This window comes from Grus americana, chromosome 2 (assembly GCF_028858705.1).
Source record: "Grus americana isolate bGruAme1 chromosome 2, bGruAme1.mat, whole genome shotgun sequence".
Classification (NCBI taxonomy): domain Eukaryota; kingdom Metazoa; phylum Chordata; class Aves; order Gruiformes; family Gruidae; genus Grus; species Grus americana.
The window spans coordinates 93,075,696-93,101,346 of record NC_072853.1 but is presented as its reverse complement, the minus strand read 5'-3'; the positions used below and the strand labels follow the sequence as shown (position 1 = coordinate 93,101,346).

Here is a 25,651-nt window from a genome sequence, read left to right as displayed (position 1 = left end):
GCCACATGAAGTTTCATGCCAGCCCTCTGTGTTCCTGAAATCAGAGCCCCACACGCGCAGGTATGGCCGCGCTATCTGAAGGAGGGTTGCGCTGCTTCAAGGTGGCCGTGGGCTCCGTCAGCGCCACTCAGTCCCCCCTTGGTTCGGTGCCCGAGCTATGGAAAGATGATTCTTGTGCCTAAAACCTATCAAAACGTGATTAAGTAGGCCTGACCTAGAAATACACGCTTGAGGGTGCTACTAAAACATAGCAGTGCATGCTATGGAGACGAGCTCCGACAGGTTTGCAAAGGGGAGTTGGGGGTTTTTGTTTTTTTTTCTTTTTTCCACTTTTTCAGCCCCAGACGCGCCGCGCCTTGTCCCATTCCGCCATTCTCCCACCGGCTGAAGGCGAGGTTCCTCCCCCGCCTCAAGCCGGCCGCGCTCTGCCTGCGGAGGGACCCGCCGGACCGGGACCGGGACCGGACTCCCCGCCACCCCCCGCTGCGGGAGACAATGCCGCAGCCCCGCCCCGCCGCCGCGCGCCCATTGGCTCCGCGCCGTTCCCGCATGACGTCACCGGCGGGGCGGGGCGCGGCGCCCGATTTAAGGCGCGGCGCGGGGCGCGGCTGCTGCAGCGGCAAGTGCGGGATCGGGCGGAGAAGGCGGCGTTAGCGGCAGCAGGGCAGCGTCAGACACCGGCACCATGCGTGAGATCGTGCACATCCAGGCCGGGCAGTGCGGCAACCAGATCGGCGCCAAGGTACGGGCCGGCGCGGGGAGGGGGTGCTCTTCCCTATGTGGGGGGGTGCAGGGCCCCAGGGTCGCGCCCCGCGGGTAGCACGCAGCCCTGTCCCTGAATGAAAAGCGGTCCGGGGGCTGCGAAGGCATCGCGGATCCTGCTCCCGTGCGCCCTGTCTCCGCCGGTCTGACCTGCCGTGGCGCTGGGCGCTGGCTGGGATGTGCCCGGGCTCCGCGCAGGCAGCCGCGGCAAGCCCTCCTCCGCCTCGCCCCTCTGCAGCCACGGCACCTGCTCCTGCGGGAGGGAAAGAGGTGTTTCAGTGCCACGGATAGCCCCCGAGGGTGTCGGAGGTGCTGCCATCTTCTTGTAGAGGCTAGAGGGTCTTCAATCACTGCTAGACAATGGCAGACCACCAAATTGTGATACCTGAGGACTGTTATCCTTTGGATAAAAGCTATACAATAATTAACTTGCATTTTGGTGCTCCAGCTGCCTGTCTGCCCTCTGTTAATTCAGCTGCTGCTGCCAGGGAAGCCCTTCTGCACTGACTCACCTTCCTCCCAGGCAGCTGCTCTGCCATGTGAGGGAGTGGTCAGGGCCACGGCATGCACAGGCTGTGCTGGGGTGTGTGATTGGCACCAGCTGCTGTGGTTAACAATTGCCCTTTTCCAAAAATTTCTTCTAGTTCTGGGAGGTCATCAGCGATGAGCATGGCATTGATCCCACAGGCAGCTACCATGGGGACAGTGACCTGCAGCTGGAGAGGATCAACGTCTACTACAATGAAGCTGCTGGTAAGTGTGTCTGCTTCCTCACATGCCCTTAAATGGGGGATTCATGCCAGCTCATTGAGGCTGGAAAAATCCCTGAACAAGAGCTGTCATCTGCCAGTGAAGCCTCTGAGAGCTTTGTTCTCAGAATGGCTCTGATAACACAGTAGTCTTGATCAAGACAGCATGTCACTCCAGTGAAATACAGGGAGGTGGAAGGGAGCACAGCAGGGCTCCTGTGATGCTGGCTGCGGGGCTGTAACGCCAGTGCTGGTTCCTCCCACAGGTAACAAGTACGTCCCCCGTGCCATCCTGGTGGACCTGGAGCCCGGCACCATGGACTCCGTGCGCTCCGGCCCCTTTGGACAGATCTTCCGGCCGGACAACTTTGTCTTTGGTGAGTGAGCGTGGGATGGAGGTTTCCCGAAGTGGGAGCTCAGTGTGCGGAAGAGGCTCAGAGGGAGCATGCAAGTGACCTGGGGGACCTGAGTGGCACCAGCCCGGTGGGGACGGGGATGGCAGCGAGGGGTGGGGATGCCCATGGGGCAGGAGAAGCGGCACCATCTCTGTTCCTCCCCGGGGCGCTAACGCGGCACCTTGCTTCTGGTCTGCCCTGCAGGTCAGAGTGGGGCTGGCAACAACTGGGCCAAGGGGCACTACACGGAAGGCGCTGAGCTGGTGGACTCTGTCCTGGATGTGGTGAGGAAGGAGTCGGAGAGCTGTGACTGCCTGCAGGGCTTCCAGTTGACCCACTCGCTGGGCGGTGGCACGGGCTCTGGGATGGGCACCCTCCTCATCAGCAAGATCCGGGAGGAGTACCCCGACCGCATCATGAACACCTTCAGCGTCATGCCCTCCCCCAAGGTGTCGGACACGGTGGTGGAGCCCTACAACGCCACCCTCTCTGTGCACCAGCTGGTGGAGAACACGGACGAGACCTACTGCATTGACAACGAGGCCCTGTATGACATTTGCTTCCGCACCCTGAAGCTGACCACTCCCACGTACGGGGACCTCAACCACCTGGTGTCGGCCACCATGAGCGGCGTGACCACCTGCCTTCGCTTCCCCGGCCAGCTGAACGCCGACCTGCGCAAGCTGGCGGTCAACATGGTGCCTTTCCCCCGGCTGCACTTCTTCATGCCGGGCTTTGCCCCTCTCACCAGCCGTGGCAGCCAGCAGTACCGAGCCCTGACGGTGCCCGAGCTGACGCAGCAGATGTTCGACTCCAAGAACATGATGGCCGCCTGCGACCCCCGCCACGGCCGCTACCTGACGGTGGCCGCCATCTTCCGGGGCCGCATGTCCATGAAGGAGGTGGACGAGCAGATGCTCAACGTGCAGAACAAGAACAGCAGCTACTTTGTGGAGTGGATCCCCAACAATGTGAAGACGGCCGTCTGCGACATCCCCCCGCGCGGCCTCAAGATGTCCGCCACCTTCATCGGCAACAGCACGGCTATTCAGGAGCTCTTCAAGAGGATCTCGGAGCAGTTCACGGCCATGTTCCGGCGCAAGGCTTTCTTGCACTGGTACACCGGCGAGGGCATGGATGAAATGGAGTTCACGGAGGCTGAGAGCAACATGAATGACCTGGTCTCCGAATACCAGCAGTACCAGGATGCCACTGCTGATGAGCAGGGGGAATTTGAAGAGGAAGGAGAGGAGGATGAGGCTTAAATCCCCTGGTATCAAAGGAACTTCTGTAAAGCAGGCATGTGTACTGAATGACTTCCGATAGTGGTGGTGAAGCATGTTCTCTAGAAACTGTGTACCCAATTATCTTCTCAGCACTTGTAACTTTGACAGATTTCTCAATGTAACAGTTCTGAATCCCAGTTACTACAATGTTTTTGTCCTTTAATGTTAAGAGCACATAAAGGCATGTATTCTAGATCATGTTTTCTGTCTTTCTTAACACTTCTATTGGACACAGACAGCTATATGGCCCGTGTGGCCAGAAGTAAATTTAAAGACATGTCAGAAATCTTGCGGCACAGTGGTGCGGTCTGATCCAATGAGGCTTACATATTCTCAAAATGTATACTTCTCATGCAAATATCTTTCATGGTTTTTCTTACAGGACTCAAACCTACCTGTAACTTGAAAGAAAATGGAAAGCCAACTAAAATGCCTAAACAAGGCAAGCACAAACATCTAACTTGTTTTACAGTTTTAGTCACTGTAGGAAATCTTCTACTTGTCTGTTGAAGTCCTCTGCGAAACGCAGGTGTAGATTATGCTTTCCTTCTGGCATCAGAAGCAACCTTAACAGTGAAAAAATCAAACACTGAATATACATTATATTCTGTCAGTATAGATAATTAAAATATTTGTTGCCTTTTCCTTGCTCTTGGTTACCCCAGTACAAAACTGAAGTAGCTCTTGTTTTAAGTACTATCCCTATGCATGTCACTCAGAATGTGAGCCACAGCAACAGTTGAAGCAACAAGCATGCTACTTGCCCCACTTTGGGGAAGATAAACTAAGCTTAAAACAAATTTGTGTCCTAGACTCAGTTTCTAGGGACCTTTCTGGTGGTCTGCAAAGATGATGACATTCCAAAATTTGTGTGAGCAGGATGCATCTTTGAAAGGTATGTGAAGTACCTGAGCTCTTTTGCCTCTCTGAGAACAGTGGTTGTGCTGGGCAGTGAACACACTGAAGACATCACTACAGAAATGTAGATTTCTTGTTACCACCAAACTTGGTGTTTGAATTTTGTCTAATCTTTCTGCAAAAAGACAATCCAAAACTAACACCATTGAGTCATCTATTAAGGTAAAAAGGGAAATCAGGACTTCTTCAGCTGTAACAAAAGCTTAAAAGTAGTATCTGTGAAGAAAGTTAAATCTTTGTAATACTGATGTGTGACAAGCCTGAAATGCTATTTGTCATTGCTTTTTATCTGAGAAAAACTATACATCAAGTATGTACTTCTAACACTTTTTTCCTTTATATATGGGGATGGGAAATCTTTAAATTATTTTATCCTACTACATACTAAGCAGTTTCAACAGGGCTAAAGCCATCTTGTTTGATATTTTGTGTGCTGGGTTTGGCTGAGACAGAGTTAATTTTCTTCATAGTAGCTAGGACAGGGCTATGTTTTGGATTTGTGCTGAAGGCAGTGTTGATAATAGAGATGTTTTTGTTATTGCTGAGCAGTGCTTACACAGTCAAGGCCTTTTCCATTTCTCACACTACCGCACTAGCGAGGAGACTGGGGGTGCACAAGGAGTTGGGAGGGGACGCTGCTGGGACAGCTGACCCCAACTGACCAAAGGGATATTACAAACCATATGATGTCATGCTCAACATATAAGGGGCTGGGGGAAGAAAGAGGGAAGGGGGGCAATGTTCAGAATGATGGTGTTTGTCTTCCCAATAAGCATTACATGTGATGGAGCCCTGCTTTCCTGGGGATGGCCGAACACCTGCCTGCTGGTGAGAAGTACTGAATGAATTCCTTGTTTTGCTTTGCTTGTGTGTGGCTTTTACTTTGCTTATTAAACTGTCTCTATCTCAACGCACGAGTTCTCTCACTTTCACTTTTCCGATTCTCTCCCCCATCTTGCTGTGGGTGGAGTGAGCAAGTGGCTGCATGGTGCTTAGTTGCCAGCTGGGGTTAAACCATGATACTTGGCTATGTTGCCTTCATGACATCTAAGCCTCATTACAGCAAGGCAGATCTTTCTGCTTTTGGTGGTGATAAGCGCTGTTTTGGGGAAAAGAGCGATAGTGTGTGAACATACCCAACTCTTCCAGCACTTCTGTCTGAATTTTAAGTCTCTTTCTTCAAAGATGAAACAGCAAACAGATGCACAAACCTATAGCACTGTGTATGCTATTAGCTACTGCTTTTAAGCCACTGTAATGCCAGCTAACTCAACTACAGAATGATGGCATACTCCTTTCCCATGAGAGAAACAAGCAATGTATCTGCACTACAATCAGCAAAAGCTTTTTCTAATTTACTACTTCTGGAATTTTTGAACAAAGCAGATGGTGCCCTGAGATTTTTTCTTGTTTATAAAGTAATATCTCTGAGCATAGTTGTACTTTTTTTTTTTCTCATTCTGCTTCTCTCAAAAAACACTGAAAATTCACAGGGCAGTTGGAAAAACAAAGTCTTTGAGGTGGTGGTTCACATCAACAAGGCAGAGCAAATATCAGTATCCTATGCTCTCTCTGTCCATAGCATCTAAGTTCACTGCTTTACCGAATGGGACGGAAACAAAGACTCTTGCAGCAAAAGGAATGCAATGGCCATAACAGAACCAGAGAAGAAATTTTGTTGTTTCAATAAATATTAAGGAGTGATTCTGTGGGGAAAGAGGAAAAGGACCTTAGTTTCTGTTGGAGGACTTTAGGAAGGAGCTTATAAAAATATTATACATTTTATAACACAAGAGGTCCAGCACAGTGTTTGCATTGTAACTTGCTAGGAAAGTCTAGAATAGCTCTGTCTTTGACAGAGACAACTTGTCCAAATACTTTTTTTTTTTTTACACTGTGGGTTTGAACTACTTCATTTCTTCAACAATGATTTATAAATACTCCATCATATAACTTACTGAGAGCCTTTGATGTGCTTATGAATGTATTCTGCGTGAGCTTGTGGAACCAAAGGGTCTTTCTCACCATGAATTATAAATGTGGGACATTTAATATCTGGCAGCAGCTCTTGGCAGATATTACCTAGGGAGAAAATAAATGAAGGTCACACTTTGTTTTAAAATAGTATGAAAGACCAAAACTGCTTTTGTAAAGGACTGTGAACTCCACTGGGTTCTAGCTATTGCCTCTCCTTGTGGATAGCATGCAATTAATCCGCAGAACTATGTAATCAGAACTATAATTAACATTTCTTTCTCCAAACTGTTACTTCACTGAAATTTGCTTCATTAATGGATACAAGCACAAACGGATAGACCGAATGAAGGACTTCTGTCCCCCGTTTCCCCCAGGCTCTCTTTGACTCTTGAAAGCAAACTCTTGTCTCTCTGCCTGGGCTTTGTTCTTTCCAGCCTTAGTGTCTCGCGGCCTTCATGTTAATGCTACATTTTGTTACATTGGTTGACAGGTTACCGGATTTGCTACTTTTATCAAGTTAACTTAGGTTGTACTCATGCTTGTTCCACCTTCCAGACCCTTTGCAAATCGTACTACAACTATTCAAAGGTTCATCTTACAGAACTTCAAGAATAATTTTATGTTTACTAGTCTTTAATCTCACTAGAAGTAATTTTAATGCTTTTCTTTAAAGACTCTTCTATTTTTTCCCTTTCTTTTTTCCTCATCCCTTAGCAACCTAGTTTCCAAACCCATTGCCTAACTTCTCATACTCTTGCAAGACATACTCCATGAGTTTTATGTTCCATTTATCTTTGAGCTAACTTTTTCCTATTTGTAGTTGTCTCCTTGCTTCTACCAACAGCTGTACAATTAAAGCTGATATACGCACACTTTTCTTAGCTCTGAAGTCATAGGCTGTTTCATAGAGTTTTTCCATTTGTTTGGTTATTTATACAGTCTTAGTTTGCAGTTCCACCAGTTAAATATTTTCATTTAGAACATTTCACCCACAGTCCTCAAACACCTGCCCAAATGTTGACTGTTTTTCAGGATAAGTAACAAGTAAATTTAGGTTATTTACCTAAGGTCATAGTTGGCAGTCAAATGATTATTTCCTACTTTCCAGTCCTAAAACTGTTTTGTACTATAACCACTAGATTATATTTACTCCAAAAACACAGAACAGCAAGAAACAGCTTGAATTTTGCAGTTTTATGCAACTTATTCAGTTTCATTAAGTGCTGGCACCTTTAAAAAGTTCGTTTCTTATGGCATTTCACACTAAAAGCTGTCCCATTTAGGGCAAATAGTCTATTGCTTAAAAAGAGCTTGAGTTGAGTTTTTGACCAACAAAGGCTTTGCTGTCATCCTTTTATCTCTGCTGGGTTTTATTAACCCCTTTTCTTGTATTTGCCATATCTGCACCTTTTGCATAGTGTGTCTTAACTTTAATTCCAAGGAGGCCTGCTTATAGTCTAAGTCACCCTCCCCAAGCTAAGCCTGGGAAAACCTGCAGTCTGATGGTTGCTCATCTTTTTTAGCAAATGTTAGGCTTCTCCCAATATCTGACCCAGTTACAGCATCTAGGTAATTCAGGCTCTTTGTTACATGTATCTAGGTGGCTTCTTTTTCACAGTGAGACCTTCTCATAGCGTTTGAGGTGTGTGCAGGCAGTAAAAGGATGTCACAGCCAGAGTTTCATCAGTCTGAGCTCTGGACTTAAGAATAAACTAGTTTTAAGGAGATGCATTCTAGAAAGGGTAAAATAAAATCTGATCATTATTTGTTACATCACTCTACTGGGAGAAATTCTAGTACCATGTTGCTGATTCCGTGCAAAACTTTATGGAAAAAATATGAAATGAAGGAATGTTTTCCTTGTAGTACCTGCTGCCTGTTAATATATGTTACCTCCTGTCTTTCATTATGAGAGGTACAGGAAAATGTGTATAAGAGAATTACAGACTCCTTATTTTATATATTATGTATTTCTGCTTTAGGCAAATTAAAACCACTTTTCCTCCAAATTAAAACAAAACTGTAAGTTATTATTCATGGTATCCTTGTCTGCAAAAGTCTATGTAGAGTAATTGCAGATATCTTCAGAAATAAGCATTTAATAATTACATGGTCTAGTTTAACTATTTTTTTTGGATTTTTTAAACACCTAAACTGTGTCAATAGTGCTTTTAAAAATGTGTTTTGTTAATCCTGAGTTCTCAAAATCTGAACTTCCTTCTTTTTTAACTCATATGCTACTAGGTTTGAAATACTGCCTTAGCTCCTGCTTGCAGAAATTGGAATGAACATGTCTCACTTTCGGGATATCTTAACAATGTCATCAAGAGGTAATCCTTCAATGCTGAGAGAGAAGACGAGAAAAAAGCTTGAGCAGAATCCCTCCCATTCAGTCTGCACAAAAGCAATGATTTAATAATGTAGATTTGTGGTGGAACAAGAGGAGACACTCACCAGCTAATGCTTCCCATAAATGTGTTTTCCTCCTGTACCTTGCCGGTTCTGTGAACCATCTACAAAGTAATTGCTTTATTCGTGAGTGTGAGTCAGATCCAGCTTTTAATGCCATATGCAGGCCTTCCTTTACTGGCTGCTAGGAGTACTGTTACACTTTTTTTATCGAGAACTGTCTGCTACTGTAATTGCTTCAGTTTAACTTTGTAAAAGCCTTACCATCTGATTTTTCAGCAAAGCGAGATATTCCATCTACCCATTTCTCACATGTTTTTGCAAAGTACTTATGTCCATACATCTCCTCTAGTGGTTTCTTGACCTTTTCACTCCATTTTGAAACATCTCGGATGCCTACATAAAATAACATTGAAATATGTTAAGTCCTTTCCAGCAACAAGATATTACCCAGTACTGTCAACACCTAATATGAGTACGTTTTCAAACCAGACCACAGATGTATATTTCAAACTTGAAACTGCACTGAATGGTTTTAAATAATTCATAGTATGGGAAGGATATAGAAAAAGTACTTTTTACAATCTCTGCTGGAGTCTTTCTGAGCTGCAGAAGACCATCTTATTATGGTCACAAGGAACAACAGGAAAAAGAATAATTATCAAAGGACTCAGTCCTAAAACTTCTGATGTGTATTTCTGGAGAGCTTGCAGAAGAAGAGCTCAAGGAGATACCTTATTTATAAAAAGGGGACTGTTTTATAACAGTGTGCTAGAGCTGGCAATTATTTTTTATATCCTTCACCCTTTTGTTTTGGCTCATGGATGGAAGTTCTTCCATGGCTCCTAGCAGTATTCAGAGGAAGGAAGCTCTTACTAAGGCATTCCAGCAGGCTGACATCATGGTACATTTGCCATAGTCTTACAGAAAAACAAGCAACTCTACTTAGTAGAGTCCTGTGACTCATGGCAGGCTGGCTAAAGCTGTACAAATAATCTGACATTGTCATTACTTATCAGATTTACCTATTTTTCCCCTAAAATTTCCAGTACCAGTCACAAACCAGATATCCACAAGGGTGACTTTCACTAAACTATATTTCAGCTGTACAGCTTTCTATCGATAAATCCCAAAACAATGTTGGCATAGCAGAGAACCTGAGAGACCTGAAAAGTACTGAATCATCAAAGACCAATATATGCCACTAGCAAAGCTTTTAATTGGTTTCAAATGGAAATTATGGGAAGAAAGGAGTGAGGTGTTAACAAACAGAACCTGTCCAGTCAAATGAGCATGACAGCAGTGACTGAAAGTGTTTTATAACAGCATCTGATTGGAAATGAGTTTGTTCACCCCAGGCTAGCTGTTACTGAACAGCCATTTCCCTTATAGAGTCTACTGTTTTATTGTTGTGGCTGGCCTTAATTTAAAAAGGTGGTGGAGGGAGGAAGCCAATGTTGAAGATACCAAATAAACACCTTTCTCTCCTACCAAACCCTCGCAGCTGAGACGCACTGATAAGCCAGTTGTAGAAGGCTTGTGATGCTACTGTCTGAGCTCTGTCGCCCAGAGAGAGATGTTGGAAGCACCAATCCATGAAGAGGCCAAAGGTTAGTACTGCTGTGGGTGCTCCATGTAAAGTAAGACTTCTTTTTTTTTTGTTTTTTAAACATTTTAGCCTGTTGGCTGATACTAACATGCATTTCATACTGATGTAATAAAAACTTCATACATATAAAAGCATGTAAAGAAATAAAACAGTACTCTTACAGACCTAAAAAGCTTTTTGCTTACTGAACTAAAAAATATACTACTACCACTGCTACCAAAAGTGCTTTAGTATAGGTGAGGTAAATACACATGTGCAATACATACACCTGTAATTTAGCTGAAGTGAGACAGTCAGATTTCACAGCTGGTATAAACCAAACTCCAATCACTTAAATGAAGCTATACTGGGTTACATGTACTGAGAGTCTGCATGGTTAACTCTTTAAATTTCTAATTTCAAAAGGAGATAAGGTTTCTTCATGAGTTCACTAGCAATTTTTGCTATTTTCCTTTAAAGTGACAAATGGCCAGATTCTATTTCATGTGAGTGGAATAAGGATCAGAAATCCCATGTTTCTTTTCTTTGCAAAGGTTTTGTAACCACAGTAATTAACTTAAAGGAATGCAAATTAGAAAGGCATCCTGGGACATTTACTTGAATGATTCATTTACTTCCTGAGCACAAATGGTAAGTTATGAGCTTGTTTTTTTACTGTCTATGTATTATATAGGCCCTAGAGCCAAAACTTGTGTGCTAGCCCAGTGATTTTTCTGTGGACCTTGTCTAAAGGTTGCACAAAATGTGAGAAAGGAAATCAAGCCTGGGATCAGTAGTAGAATTTGCAATTTATTTTTAGGAACTCGTTACAACAACAAAAATTTTACATTCTGAAAACTACTGATAAGCTCTTATGCTTTTCAGCAGCTGTTGGTAAGGACTTTTTTAAAGTTCCATTATATTATCCTTAGAGTAATTGTTAGGGACCTTCTTACTATGACTTTAATCTGTCCTTATACTTAGCAACTTGGTGAATTTTGTGTCCTGTTCTTTAGGTTTATTGTGTCCTCAACTCTGTCTCCACTTAGCTGTTATATGACTAAGATCCTTAGGTCAAGAAGCAATGAAAAAAAATATTTTAGGATACGATATTCAGTTTGTACATACCATGATAAATTCTCACATCCTCTTGAGTAACGCTGGCATTTGCTCCCCAGACAACCAACTTGTGGATAAGAGTTGGATACTTTGCAGCTGCAATGAGTGCTGTAATTCCACCATCACTCCACCCCAGCAAAGAAAACTTCTTAAATTTCAGTGCCTTGATTTGTACGATAAAGTTAAATGCAAATCATCAGCTGGTTTTACAAGAAAATATCAAATATTTCTTGAAAACTAACAGTACAGATTTAGACACAGCACTACATAGTTGAACTATAGTTAACTTTAATAATTAGAAAGTGTAATTATCCTGCTATATGTAAAAATACTTAAGAAAAGATAAAATATTTAGAAAACAAATTATACTTGCTCTTCCATTTTTCTACAACTGTTTAATGAAACAGCAGTAGTCATATTAGATTCTTGCTGCATTTGAAAAAGCTCTCTTGAAATTAAGAAATGTTTATTTACAACAGACAGTAAAGACCTTTTCAGAGAGCCTGATGGTACCAAGAATCTGTGGATTCTCTTGGTATAAAGTTGGTAAAGACTATCACAGTGTGGGATGGTAGGTAAGAAAAAGAAAACTTTAAGACTTGAAAAATGGAATCTACTGATCTAATTTGCTTATCCTAGCTGATCTTAAAAAAAAAAAAATCTGCTCTGTAACAACCAAAAAAATGCTTAAAGCATTTGCTATACAGGATTGTATCAAATTTTAGTGCCTAATTCACATTTTTCTGAAGCTTTTAAGTGTACATTTTAAATGTTACTTCATGGTGAATTGCAATTCAAAACATTAATAATGAAATTCCTCCTTCTCAAAAAGGAAGGCTCAGGGCAAAAAGCATGTCAACCAAGACCTTAATTCATTCTGACTTATACAACGCTTTCCACTAGAATTTGAAACTCTTTTTTTTTTTCCTCAGATACCACAACCTGTTATAGGGGGCTACTGGTAGAGACAGGAGAGAGGATTTTGTGTGTGCAGTGTTCAGTGGGCAAAGAGTGGGGAAGGTAAAGGCACTCAGGAGCACATGCATCTCAAGGTTGTACAGGGATGATATTTAGTGGTTAAGAGGTATATAGGAGCCTCAGTTTGTGAACTCTTTCACAAACAAACAGAGGTTTCAAAGGGGGTTTTTTTCTTTTTTTTTTTTTTTCTTTTAGAAATGAAAGCCTTTTGGATGTGATTAAGGAAGATATTGTACTTTTGGAGGAAAAAGAGCAAGTTAGTTGAATGAGTTGTTTTGGTGCTTGGTGGTTTGTTGTTGGAAGTCCAGAAGAAAGCAAAAATGCAGGCAATGAAACAACTACAGAGAGAAAAAGCAGTTTCTAGTCTGGAAGCTTACTCCTGCTTGTAAACTTGATGCTCAGGTGCGGCATAGCTTTATCAGTCAACTCGATACCTAGTACAGTTCTATTGCTTTCAGGCTTTTCTGGTTTTGGCTTCTTCCTTGGTATTAACCTTACTGTAGTGTTGTTCAATATTAGATTTCACTTGGCTAAGCCTGAAGAAAAAATAAGGTAAGGGAAAAGGGACGTGTAAGGTAAGAGCTGACAGCAAGAAAAGAGAACCTTGAATTTTAGCAGCTGATCATGACTTGGCCCTGGCCTGCTGAAAACGTAGTTACCTGTGACCAACATTCAGTATTGTGCTACTGAAAGGTTACTGGTGTCCTGGCAAGTTTCAAGAGTTGGCAGCGATGCTTGTAAAGCTTACATTTTTGCTGCTGCAGTTCCCCTACCACCAATAGCAAATTGTGGATCTCAAAGTTCGGCTGATGGGTGGAATAGCTGATTAAAATTTTTGTTCTTCGTGCCAGGTTATTTGGCAATGCATCAACTGAGACCTATTTGCCTCCAGTATTTCTCTTGTTTACTAGCCATTGTCTTGATGCATTCTTTGGGTTGTCCCAGGATGCCTTTCCAGCAGGAGGAATTTAATTTATCCTTTGCAGCCTTCCAAACCCCAGTGTGACGTAACAGATGTGTTGGATATGGTATGCCTGTTTGCTTGCTTTAATCTTGACTTACTTACAGTACTGGCCTCTACCTAACATTGGCAATAACCCGAGAGCTGGTTGCACAGCTCAATTCTGTGGGTGATTTTGTGCTGGCTTTACCCTGTAAGTGAACAAAATCTCTTTTGAAATCAACTCCTCCATCCAGGCCTTTGTGAAATGCAATCAAATGATCACCTATGCTGCGACAGAAGTAACTTACAACAATGAGTTGCAATACAACAGTACTCTGTACTGTATGCTTTCATTGGATCACAAGGAGTACACCACAAGTAAGGGTTGAGCTGATCTACAAAAACCTGGAGAAGCCCAAGCCCATCCTTTCACTAGGACAGTAGCTCTGAAGAGCAAGAACCTCTTAAATATCAACACTAATTATTTCCATGATTGTTTTAACGCTATTGGCCTTTGCTATTGTTAGACATTGGGATGGAGTGCAGCAAGCTGGACTTATTTGCTCCTTTGATTTCAAGCAAACTCCTTCACAGAACGCATACAGAGCAGTGTCATCTGCATCAAGGTGCTAAATGCTCTGCAGAATTTCAGCTTTTGTTATTTGACAGAAGCCTTGCAGCACTCGCAGCTCCAGCAGAGACACCAGAATCTGAAGGAGCCTAGAATAAAGGTTCTGAAGGCTCACCTATATGGATGGGTTTTCTGGCTGTGTGTAGGCAAACCAGATACATTATAAAGCCCTCTGCAGGAGTTATACTGGAAATCCTAGTTCGGATGACTCTTTGGGATTGTGCTATCCTGTATATGTTATGCTAAAATAGAAGCAAGTTATCACGCTTGGGAAGATTTTCATAATTTGTTGTTATATGCTTCTATCAATAAACATCTTCCCAAAAAAAACAGGATACTATGTCTCATTTGTTTTGGCAGCTTTAGAGACTGGTAGGCTGCTGTCCTGTTTGACTGGACACTGTGTTGCTACATTCTCTTTGGGGACACCTCTATTTTGCATTTATTAGTATTTGGGCAGAGGCAGGAAAGGGGGTTACAAGCACTTAGACTGAAAGTTTGTCACCTATCCATGGCAGCATCTTTATTTTCTTTGTTAGCGTAGCAGAAGAAATTTGTGATTTATGGTGCAGAGAGATTGCTTTTACGGTTAGAGGGCAAAACTGTGTCTTAATCCTGATTCTGCTGTCAGACTTATTTTGTTTCGCTATGCAGAATGCTCCGGGAAGGCTGTATTTCCAGTTTCAGATGGGTTTCTGCACGGTTACTGCCTATTACAGAAATGCAGTTGGATTGACTGTCTAACTCTTGTCTCATATTTTTGGAATTTTAATGCTCTGCCAACTTTCTTAACATGGCCAAAGATACTGTATAGCTTAATATAACAAAGCCAAAATATTAGTTAAAACTAAACCAGAAAATAGCGTTAGCATTTATAGGATGGAATAAAAGAGGAAGACAAATACAGATTTGAAATAAAAAATTCTGCAAGATGGAGAAGTAATAACAGCTTTAGGTCATTTTCTTTATAATCGTAATAGCTATATTAGTTATGAAGATCTGGTATGATCACAGGAACCCTTCAATTTACCACAAAAATTATTTCAGTAATATGCTGTAAAATACAAAGTGTCTAGTTAATTTTTAGAATCAAATGTTTCTTGAAATGGGCTGCTTGAGGCAAAATGCCAAGATTCTATTAGCTAGAAAATTTTCTAAGAACCTTTCACTACTGTAATCCCTTCAGCTAAACTACTTAGCATAGGCTTTGTTTTTTATATACGCTTTACCTAAACTTACGTGGTTCTTGGCTGCAAACCTCTTAGGGCAGGGCCTTGGAATAAAAACATATTGCTTCATAATTAATTCCCACTGCTGAAACTCATGTATATTGCAGAAGAGATGGAAGAAGAAAATATTTTCTGGAATAGTGTACATCTGCCCAGTTTTAAGCCTTCATTTTTATGCTCTTTTGCATAACTTGCTGTCTGCTGGGAACAACATGCTTAACAATACTCTTCCTCCTCAAAATTTAAGGAAAACAGCTTTTAAATATATATATTTATTAAAAATAATAAAATTTCAGAATAGATTTACCTGCATAAGATCCACAGCATCTTTTGCATCCCTCTCAAAGAAATCTGGAGGAAAGTCTCGAGATGGAGGAATGGACTGTCCATATCCCCGAGGATCCCAAGCAACAATTGTGAAAAGTTGCTTATTCATACACTTAAGCTGTGGTCCAAAATCGGTTTGACCACTCCCTGAAACATCATCATTTTTCAATTATAGTAACCACCATAATACATACATAGTAAGTATACATACTCTAAATGGAAACCTGGGGAAACTTGTATCTTAATTCTGAAAAAGAGATTATCCATCAACTGAAATACACGTTATCCCTAATTGTAACTAACCATTGCAACCCTCGGACAGGAAGTACCACAATAAAAATCTTCAGAACTATCTGCAGTATGCTCAGAGCAAACCATTTCTGGTAGGTACGTAAGCTTATCAAAACCTGTGCTCTGCACAGGTACTTTCATACAGAATCTTAAACTGAGTTACTTGGAATCAGTAAGGATATATCTTTCACAGATTTAAAGCACTAGCATGGTCATTGCTGTTTATCTAGACAGCACAGATGAAACTGAAAGGGGAGGAATATACTGACTCTAGCTACAAGGTGAAAAGCCCTGCGCGAGACAGTTGTTCTGATTCGATAAAACACTTCTATGAGAATATTAGTGCTTAGAGCTGAGCTTGAAATACTTTGTTGCCTGAGGAGACAATAGTGACACAAAAGCACAAAACTCTATTTTTTGATTTTTCTAATATGTATGTTACCAAAATAAGCCAAATAGAACCATTTGTTTAATGCAGAACAGTTTCTTTTATTGATGGCTCAGACCTTTAAAGGATTTAAAGAAGAACTATTCCAGTCTATTGCACTAAGCTATCTTTGAACACTAGCATGAAGGGAAGACTGCAATTTATTTCTCATTTCCATTATGGTCATATGGTAACAGTATCAGAAGCTACTTGATTAAAACCTGTTCAGATCTAATATATTCAAGTGATATAAATCAAATATCAAATTGGCTATCCATCATTATATTAAAAAGGCCATTTAAGGGCATTTAAGATTTTTTCTGTTTACTTGGAGAAATATGTCCTCAAATACCTCCTCCTATACCATCAGCTGGTCTAAATGATAAAAGAGGCTGTATATAGCACACCATGATGAGCTGACTACAGCCTGACATGATCTCTTCTCTCTTGCAACACCAATTACTAACTAGAGTCAGAAGAAAAATATCAGGTTGTTTGAAAAATACCAATGCAACCTGATTAATATTAATCACGTATACTTACATAGGCTTCCTATGAATCTCTGCACTATCATTCATATGCTTGTTATAATATATTTTGTAAAAATATTAAAAATATTAAATTAATATTAAAAATATTAATATATTATTTAAAAAAAAATCCACAAGGCTGAAAGCATATCTGATTGCTGTGTTTTCTCAGTACTTTTCTAGTTAGAGAAACATCAGTTTTGTTTTAATGTAGTTTACAAATAGCCTAGAGACTAATCCATTCTTTTGAGCTAAAAGCACTTATCTGGTTGCCATGACACACTTATTAGTCTGTTAATTCTGTAAGTAGCATACGATAATAATGAAAACTTAGTGTCAGTACAAAGGGAAGAAGTATATGGCAATCAGAATGTAAAGCTCACCCACATATGTTGCCCAGAAATATTAAACATAAACTTAACAATGGTAAACATACTAAGCCTGTTACTGTTCGTAGTAATGCTAACTGAACAACAGCAATGTACACCTAATAATAATATCACTCACAACTGAAGAAATACATTATTTTGATTTAAAGACTTAGCATTGGCAACAGGATTTCTAGTTTTAAAAGCTGTTTAGAGTGAACAGGTTAAAACATATGACTACTAAAGCATCCCTAGCACTAACTTTTTCAACCCTCCACTTCTTTGAAAGAAAGAACCACTTCATGAAGAGTTGAAAATGTTGCTGCCAGGAACAACAAATGTTTTCTGCTCTTCAGTTCTTGACATTCTATTATCTTGATCCAGCAATTCAGCTAAGCATGAGCTCAACTCTGAGCACAATAATGGTCCTACTGACAGCCTGCAATGAACTGCCGGTAAGTCTGATTGGTTCTTTAGAACTGCAAGAACCCAGAAAAAAAGCCTGTGTTAATTTGAAAAGTTTGTTATCAAAAGCAGTGATCTCAATACACAGACATCATGTAGCTAGCAGAACATGGTGTCCATCTCAAAAAGCCACTGAGAATCTTAACAATGTTTCTCTGCATAACCAAAACATGAAAATATATTTTTAATCAAAAACCAAGTTTAAACTGTGCCTTTTTCACTATGATAATAAGCTGCAAGTGCTGCATTATGTCTATTAATTCAATTGGAATACACCTGGTTTCTAAAAAGGAATGCATAATTCAGTCTGTGTAACAAATATAGCTGACCCGATTTTTTTTTTTCCCCTGTTATTTTGCACCTTGAGTAACTACACAAGTCAAGAAATTGTGTAAAAAGTGCCTGGTGAGATAAACGAAATATTTAAAAGTTAACTGATTGCAATAACTCTGTCCTTTCCTATATGTTGTATGTGTAGCATTTTATTTTACTGACAATGCTCCATAATGAGGTATTGAACGTATTACAAAATAGCTTTGTGCATTCTATCTTGAGACCAGGTGGCGAAAGAGGTGGTTGCTCTACAAAGTTAAGACAAAATCTCCACACCTAGCATCCCAGGAAGCAGAAGAACTGCATGGCTTCCTTCTCCTGTCTGCTGATAATGTAGGTGGACTCCATTCACTTGGATTTTGGCAGATTTTATTGAAGTACTAGGAATGGAAGAAGGGGAGAGAAAAAGGAAAACATTCAGACAGTTAATTCTCATTACTACATGGTCATTCAAGGAATACAGAATAATTACTTTTTCTAGAGATGAAGAACAATACAGTGAGATTTAAACAGGTCACTTGGCCTTTCATGGGTGCACAGAAGACTAAATAAAAAACTTGTCAGGAGCAGAGAAGTATTCAATTGTAACCACTATGTAGCATTTGTATTTAGGTTTCAAAAATTTGTTAAATTTCTTAAGTTAAAGGTGAGGGGAAAAAAAAAAGTCTTGACTGTACCACAAGGGTAATATAAAAGCAGCTTTACATGGCTACAGAAACGTGTTGAAAGAAATGTATTGGAGAGGAGAAACCTCATTCTGTCGCAGCATAGCTTTTGAAACAACTGGTGTTCACCTTGTAATTGCTAAACTGAGCCTCTCCACCTGCCAAAGAGACCACAGTCTATTGTTACGGTTCTTCCTGAACCATAGGGTCTACAATGAAAACCACCTTGCACTGGGATGAGAGTGGGGAAGATGAATGTGATGATAATATTTCTGTCAGTGTAATCTCAGCAGGACATAATGTTTAACTGGAAAATACCACATGACCCAAAAAACTGACTCCCAAAAGAAGTACCACAGAAACCGACTGCATAGGCCACCTCCCAGCCCTGACCCTTAAACCTCTCCACTAACCTTCAGTACAAAGCAAGACATACGTATAAATGTAAAGAGGTAACTTGAGATACCATGTCTAGATACAAACACCTAGCCAGAAAGCAGAAGCAGCATAGATTGAAGGTATCTTCTGAACGGTATAAACCATTGCATCTGCTCTCTCAAATTTGTGCCCTAATGGTTGCAAGAGATCTTTTCACCAACCTAATTCGTTTTATTTAAAGGGATGTGTATTCTGCTTTCCTGATTCAGATGCTAGATTTTTTTTTACATAGTTCTACATTTTTTAAGATTAATTATTAACATCAGGGGTTTGAGAATTTTGCTGAGTTTGTGATGCTTTTCTATTCTTGGATTGTTCCTCAGTGTAAAGTCCAATGAAATTCAGGAATTTCACAAAGAGAGTATTTGCAATACTTTCTGGACTAAGAACAAAGAGTTGGGTTTTTTTTAATGTGCTGAGAAACTGTACTGGAACTGGCTATACCTAAGACAGATTTGGTCTTCCCCACACCAAGTCTGAAATCACTTCAGTATGCTTGTCAACGTGGTGACTTCACTTCTGTCAAGTTTTCATCAAGACTGCATTTTGCATTGGTTGGCATAAGCAGAAACCATGTTAAAACAAAACACCCACCCTACTCTGTAACTGAATTAGTAGTGTTAAGGTTTATAGCTCTTTGAGAAGTATTGGATACATACTGCCTACGTTTACCAAGACAGTACAGATGCAGAGTAGGCAGGTCTTGTATTGTGCCTTGTTGGAGGCCACACTTCACCTCATACTCTGTAGGAGTGAGCTTAATCTGGGAACTACCTTTCTGTTCCAGCTGTGCTACAATGCAACCTAATCTTTATCTGTGCGGGGGGGGGGGATATGGTATTATGTCTGTTTTCCTTAATAGGATTTGCAGAATAAGCAGTATTTTATATATATATATATTACATAGATGTATTCTCTTTGCAACCTTGGCGACCTCCGGGAAACACCTTATGGGCAGGCGGCTGAGAAGCAGAGCACGTCCTGCCTTGCAGGGGTAAAACGGACTCGCAGAGAGGAGTATGACAGACACTGATGAGAAGGGGCTGTGGAGCCTCGCTTGCACAGCTCCTTGCAGCACCGGGAAAGCAGCTAAGGAAAGAGCTCTTCCCTCCCCAGCGAGACGAACCTTCCCGCCTAAGCGCAGAAGCAGGGTACTACCAGAGTCCCCACCTTGTCATCCCCCGAAATCTACTGTACCCCCACTCTCCTAAAACACCTCGTTCGCTCCCTCCCCTCCCCCCACAGTGACACCCACCCAGGCCTGTCAAATGTCACCTTCCGCAAGCCCCGGGCGGAGGGGAGGGACGAGGAAGCAGGGGAAGGAAGCGGCTGTGGTTTTTACCCGTAGGAAGCAGCCGGTCCCCGGGGCGTGAGCGGCACAGCCCGGGCGGGCAGCTGCAGCAGCGCCCGGAGGGCCAGACCCACGCTCCGCCAAGCCATTTTGCCCACCGAGGCCGCTCCGCCAGGGAGGGGAGGAGAGAGGAGGGGAAGGCGGAGCGGCCGCCGCCTCACCTCACTCCTCCCCTCCCCGGCGGCGCATACTGCCGCCCTGCCCGGTCAGCTTCGGGCCGTGCCGGTGCGCGGAGGCCGCGGCCTCGGCGGGCCCGGAGGTGCCCGTCAGCGGGCTGCACTGGGCACTACCGTCGCCCCGCTGAGAGGGTGCCCTGAGATTGAGGGCAGCCAGCGGGGCACCGGGAGCTTTGGCCACCCTCCGGCCGCTGGAGGCGGGAGGGACCGCCGCACCATCTCTGAGGCGTTGGGGGTGGGGGGCGCGACAGGCGGTACTGCCCATCTGTTGCCCACGCTCTGACTGGCGGACGCCGGTGTCACTCAGGGCAGGGCGGTGTGCCAGCGGCCGTAGCTGTGTGGAGAGTTTGGCGCCTTGGCTTTGGCGCCCCGCCCCCTGGCGGGGGTTAACGGTCACCTCGCGGCGGGATGTACGCGTCGGGTTGGGTCTTTGTCGCTCCGAGTGAGAGCGCTGGGGCGGGAGGTGGGTGTTGTCGGTCTCTCCTCACAAGCCATTTTCCCCACGTGCAGTGCGATCCCTGATCCCACCTGCGACCCCCTGAAGGGAAAGTAATGCCTCGCTTGAGGGGAGGAGGCGGGGGCTCAAGGCCCTGCTGTTTCCTGCTGCCTCAGGAGAGGACAGCAGCGTCCAGCCCTGCTGGGGCCGCACCGGTAGCTGTGTCCGGGAGTAGGGCACTGTGAGCGCCTCCGTCCTGTGCCTGAGGTGTCTGCACGGCATGAAGATCCCTGCCCTGGGCAATACAAGGGACCAGGTCCTAAGCTGCACCTCAAGCTCTGCCCATAATGTGAGAAGCTCCAGGGACTGTGAGAAAACAGAAGGCATGGTGGTCATCTGTGACTCCAGGTCTGCCCGGAGAAAAGCTCCCTGTGCAGCTGGGGCAGTTAGGATACTGAGGGTGTCTCTGGGAACTGCAGCTCCCCTAAGGCAGGAATTAATACTGCCTCACCAACATTTTTTGTAGTGCCTGCCTGTGGGAAGAATACTCATCCCCTGGCCAAGGGCTTTGGTCTGGCAAGTGCCCATACCACTCAGGGCTAGGCACCTCTGGAGCGGCCTGACTGCGTTTGTTCACCATAGCACTTTGGACTCACTTTCCTTTGGATCTCCTCATAGGTCGCTCATAAAGCATCAAGGAGACTGACTGCTTTCCCTGGTGTCTGCTTTCCAAGTGTGGAGGAGAATGACCAGCCTGAGTCATGGCCTGCCCAGGGCTATGGTGTAGAGGGCTGTGAAGGTAAACAGAAGGTACAGAAAGCTGTAGAGCTGGTACCAGGCTTGAAACGGACCCAGGAAACAAGGTCTCCTGCCTTATACCTGGATGAGAGACATTTTCTCAAGACAGGACAGTGTTACATATTCACTCCAGCTCAGCAGGAGCTCAGTGACTGCCCTGAGAGTGAATAGCTGTCAGCCTTCCCACTCCATTGCCATTTGTTTGCATGACACTAACAAGTCTTAGAGGTGAATGACAGTCATAACAAATCCCAGCTCATAAAGAGATTAACTCAACTGTGTGAGCATACTAGTTCAGTTTATCCCTTGAGCAGATCAAACCATTTAAGATTAAGGTCTTTAGTATGGCCAATTACAAGCAATCCGTCATCAGGACAAGCTGCCTTCACTCTTGCCCAATGACATCTACAAGACCCTACAGTTTCCTTGGCTCTTAGGCCACTTTCAGAGGCTCATCTCTGTTGTGCATGTCACTGTCTACATTTCTGTCTCATGGAAAATGACTGGAGGTGACAGCTGACTAGTCTGCATTTAGGGAAATAGAGGTAGGTTGGTCTTTTGCTGCACGAACTGATTTTTTTTTTCCTGAATTCTGTAATTACCACAAATCAAAAGGAGATCTTATTTCATGTTTCACTATGAGCTTCAGAAAGACCTCAAACTGTTTCTATCCAATTTCGCTCCTGCAAAATGCCTTTCAGTCTGATCTTCCTATATATCCTCTATCTACTGTGGCTGACGGAGTTATAACAACTTCTCAGAACCTGTGCTGAAGGACTGAGGCATAAGGTAGAAAGGGTTCATTGTACTAGGTAGGGGGAGAAAAGAGGTAATTAGAAAGGTAAAACCAGAAGCCCTCACCAGATAAGAGAAAAGGGAGATAAGGAGGTGTGTGTACCACTTAAAAAAAGGATGAGGTAGTTCCAGATAAGTTACCCTGCTGTCATTGAGACAAAAGCTGAGGGGGTCTCTGCAGAAAATGCTGTCAGAATCAAGGTGCTGCACTGTGTGTCATCTCCAGGCCTTCAGCCACAGCTCTGCAGCATATGAGGCCTGTAAAGCAGCAGTTCCTCTCCCAAGTGCTTGGACTGTGCAACCCCTCTCACAGTCAGTATCCTGCCTTCTTTGGCCTGGGGAAAGAAAACTAACATGACAGATGGGGAAGAACTGGCTATGGCAAAACCTTCTTTTCTTTGTGTGTGAGGAAAAAGCCTGGCTCCATGAGGGGTGACAGGAGAGAGCCGCTCTCGAGGAGAGAGTTGCCATTTGGGTCCACAGGGCAATTGCCCCAGATGCAGCTGTGGAAACAGGACCCTGCCAAGGCTGGATGCAGGTGGTAGATGATCTGGGGACTAAAAGAGTGTAAAGTCACAGGTTCAAACTGTGTTCACCATACTCAGTTCACCAGAACATCCAGTCTTGTTAGTAAAGCAGATTTGGATGTAGTGATGGGCAGCTGGGAAAATGAAGTATTTCAGCTCAACCATTTCCTCAAAAACGTTCTCAAATGGCTGAAAGGAGAGAAAATGGTTTGAGCAAGCCAGACATAGGCTTACTCTTACATAGTCTGTGGAAAGAGTTGAGGACAACTGGGGCACTAGTCCTTCTGTCCATTTCCATAAAATGTTTTTATTTGCCTGGTTACTGCTGATGGTTTAGGTTCTAGGAACTAACTGTTTCTGGCCATTGCATGGAAAAGAAAAAGAAAATTTAAAAATGTTTAAAAGAGGTAGCACTGCTGGTGATGTATCCCTGAACACAGATTTCCCTCTCTCTCTTAACTGCCCTGTCACTTTTTTGGCCTCCTTGTTGTTGCTCCATCTCTCCAGTATGGTCATCTCCACAGACAGAAACTTGCGTTTAATGGCAGCTTCTGGCTGCTGCTGCTGCTGGCAGGATTTCTCCCTGAGATCCATCCAAGGGTCTGGAGGGCATCGCTGCTGCGCAGTGGGACTTTGTCACCTGTGATGTACCCTCACAGTCCTTGCAGCTGGGCTGCACTGTTGGTGCTGCATGGATTTGTTCCTTATGGAACTGCACAGCGGTGAAAAGGGTGATTCAAATGCCATTTCCCAGTCCACAAGTATTTTCCCAAACATCTTGTGAGGGACAGAACTACAGAACAGTGACATCTTTCAATATGCCTATTAAATTGCAGCGTATTCTTTTGACTCCTGGTTGGATGGAAAATATGTATCTGCAATTTTTGTACTTCTCAGGTTGTAGAAAATCTAGAAAAGACCTAGTCAGATATTGACTAGTGGGTTCCTTGAGACATGCTGGAACATCAGGTAGAAAGACTAATTTCAGGTTTCCAGAGGCATTAATTTCACTCACACATGGGTTTGTCATATCAGGAGCAGTGATCCCATACAAGACACCAGCATCATTACCATTAGTGGGGCTTTAACTCTGGTGCTTTCAAGGAGGAGCTCATTTGTCAGGGCCATTGGGGCACTAACAGGCTTTAATGGCCATCATCAGCATCAGCTGGGGTCTCCTTTCACATCCTCTGCTCTTGGGCCCAGGAGTCTCATTTCAGCTCAGTACTGGTCCCTGCTCCAGCTGTTGCTGTGTTACAGCCATATCTATGTCTGTTTGGGGTCCCTAGTGATCCAGGTACTGTTGTAGACTTTGCTTCTTGTTGCAGACTTGCTTCCTGAGCCTGTGTACACATTAACTGATGATTTTTGCCTCTTTTTAGCTACTTCTATGAAGTGAAATATCCTGCTGTTCTTGTGCCTGTTTTGATACTTGGGCTCTTGTGCCTCTTGGATGTTGAGTGTTAGAGCAGACAACATTTTCACCTTAGGACAAAACCTCATTGCTCTGCAAAGAGGTAAGATTTGGATAGTGGTGAATTGCTAAATTCAGAAGAAAATGCTGATGTTTCTATGATTTGGTATTGGCCTTCCAAACAAGAAAGACTGAGTGGATGTGGAATGACTTTTGAAGCTGTGAAGTGTGGAGAGTGGCGGTGTGTAGGTTTGTAGCAGGAGGCGTATTTAGCTAGAATATTAGCCAAGTTGAGAACTGGGCTTACATCACAAAGAAAAGGATGCTTTCTCATAAGCAGAGCAGCTGGTAGAAAAAGATCCTGGATACCTTGGCCCAAAGAACATTTAGACTGATGAAGAAACTAAGATGCAGACATGCATTTAAGAGTTGTTTTCTTTATATTTGCCTGTATTTTTCTTATGCTAGTAAAGGATACTTGTCTGTCAGCTTAAGTAGTGTTTGCATATCTTTTATATGTTCATGAATAACTGCATTATAAATCTGAAGTGCCCAAGTGCAGATGTCAATGTGAAGTGGTCTCATAATTTCAAAGTTGAATATGATCTGCATCCTGTAAATCTAAGCAGAATCTTGGTATAATTTTTGTTCTGATTCAGGGCATTTTAGATTCAGAAACCTGAAATGTCTCCAAATACTCTGGTATGAAAGCAGAAACAGCTTCCCCTTTGGAGAGGGTAACAGTAACTAACATTCAGAAGGTGGTCCTTGGTATGTTTATGGAAGGGGTTGTATGAATCTATTTTAGTGAACTCAGTGACCCAGACATCCCTTCTGGTGCTGCGTTTAGTTCTCTCAACTTGAGATGTCTGTGAGGCACAGAGGAATTGCAACCCATCATTCAAAATCCAAGCAGTGTTATTGGTTTGCTAAGGTGATTAGTGTGGATTTTTGTCTCAAACAGCTCTCATCAAGCATCTCTCTGGCTCTATAAGCTTTAATGCTTATTACCTGATCACTTCTTAGCTCTGGCAGAAGTTAGTGTCTGTACCAAAGAGCTGAGGAGACTGTGCTAAAGGGAAAGGAAGTGACCTAGAGTCATAGAGGAGGAGTGGGAGAGCAGAGGGAAATCCAGCATAAGTCAGGAGTCTGGTCTCCTTCATTTCACTCTGAGGCAATACTCCCTCCAGCACAAAGACAGCTTCTAGACTCTGCACCCTAGACCCTGTTCTGATCTTAACTTCCCCTTTCCCTTCTCCCCAGGGGCAGTATTAAGGATAGAGTGTAAGCGCTGTACTTTCCTTAGCTGCTGTTTTGTGGTGAGAA

General features: G+C 43.2%; 2 protein-coding genes across 2 annotated transcripts; one reads left to right on the top strand and one right to left on the bottom strand.

Annotated features, from left to right (window-relative positions):
- The first annotated feature begins 586 nt into the window (after positions 1–586).
- On the top strand, positions 587–5,020 carry LOC129202554 (tubulin beta-1 chain). Its single transcript, XM_054815549.1, has 4 exons — positions 587–742; positions 1,407–1,515; positions 1,778–1,888; positions 2,111–5,020. The coding sequence occupies exons 1-4, from the start codon at positions 686–688 to the stop codon at positions 3,169–3,171; spliced, it is 1,338 nt and encodes a 445-aa protein (XP_054671524.1). The 5' UTR covers positions 587–685; the 3' UTR covers positions 3,172–5,020.
- On the bottom strand, positions 3,369–20,288 carry BPHL (biphenyl hydrolase like). The gene is made up of 7 exons (XM_054815550.1): positions 20,171–20,288; positions 18,002–18,105; positions 15,292–15,458; positions 11,213–11,366; positions 8,761–8,892; positions 6,069–6,192; positions 3,369–3,758 (listed from the first exon to the last, which is right to left on the bottom strand). The coding sequence occupies exons 1-7, from the start codon at positions 20,266–20,268 to the stop codon at positions 3,671–3,673; spliced, it is 867 nt and encodes a 288-aa protein (XP_054671525.1). The 5' UTR covers positions 20,269–20,288; the 3' UTR covers positions 3,369–3,670.
- Between the last annotated feature and the right edge of the window lie 5,363 nt (positions 20,289–25,651).

Bases quoted from the DNA above. Each gene is read 5' to 3' on its own strand.
- LOC129202554 (XM_054815549.1), top strand. From the start codon at position 686: ATGCGTGAGATCGTGCACATCCAGGCCGGGCAGTGCGGCAACCAGATC. The intron at 743-1,406 runs GTACGGGCCGGC...AATTTCTTCTAG, and splicing joins GCAACCAGATCGGCGCCAAG to TTCTGGGAGGTCATCAGCGA. The intron at 1,889-2,110 runs GTGAGTGAGCGT...TCTGCCCTGCAG, and splicing joins GCCGGACAACTTTGTCTTTG to GTCAGAGTGGGGCTGGCAAC.
- BPHL (XM_054815550.1), bottom strand. From the start codon at position 20,268: ATGGCTTGGCGGAGCGTGGGTCTGGCCCTCCGGGCGCTGCTGCAGCTG. The intron at 15,459-18,001 runs GTGTGGAGATTT...ATGATGTTTCAG, and splicing joins TCTGCTTCCTGGGATGCTAG to GGAGTGGTCAAACCGATTTT. The intron at 8,893-11,212 runs GTATGTACAAAC...TATTTTATGTAG, and splicing joins GGATGTGAGAATTTATCATG to GCATCCGAGATGTTTCAAAA.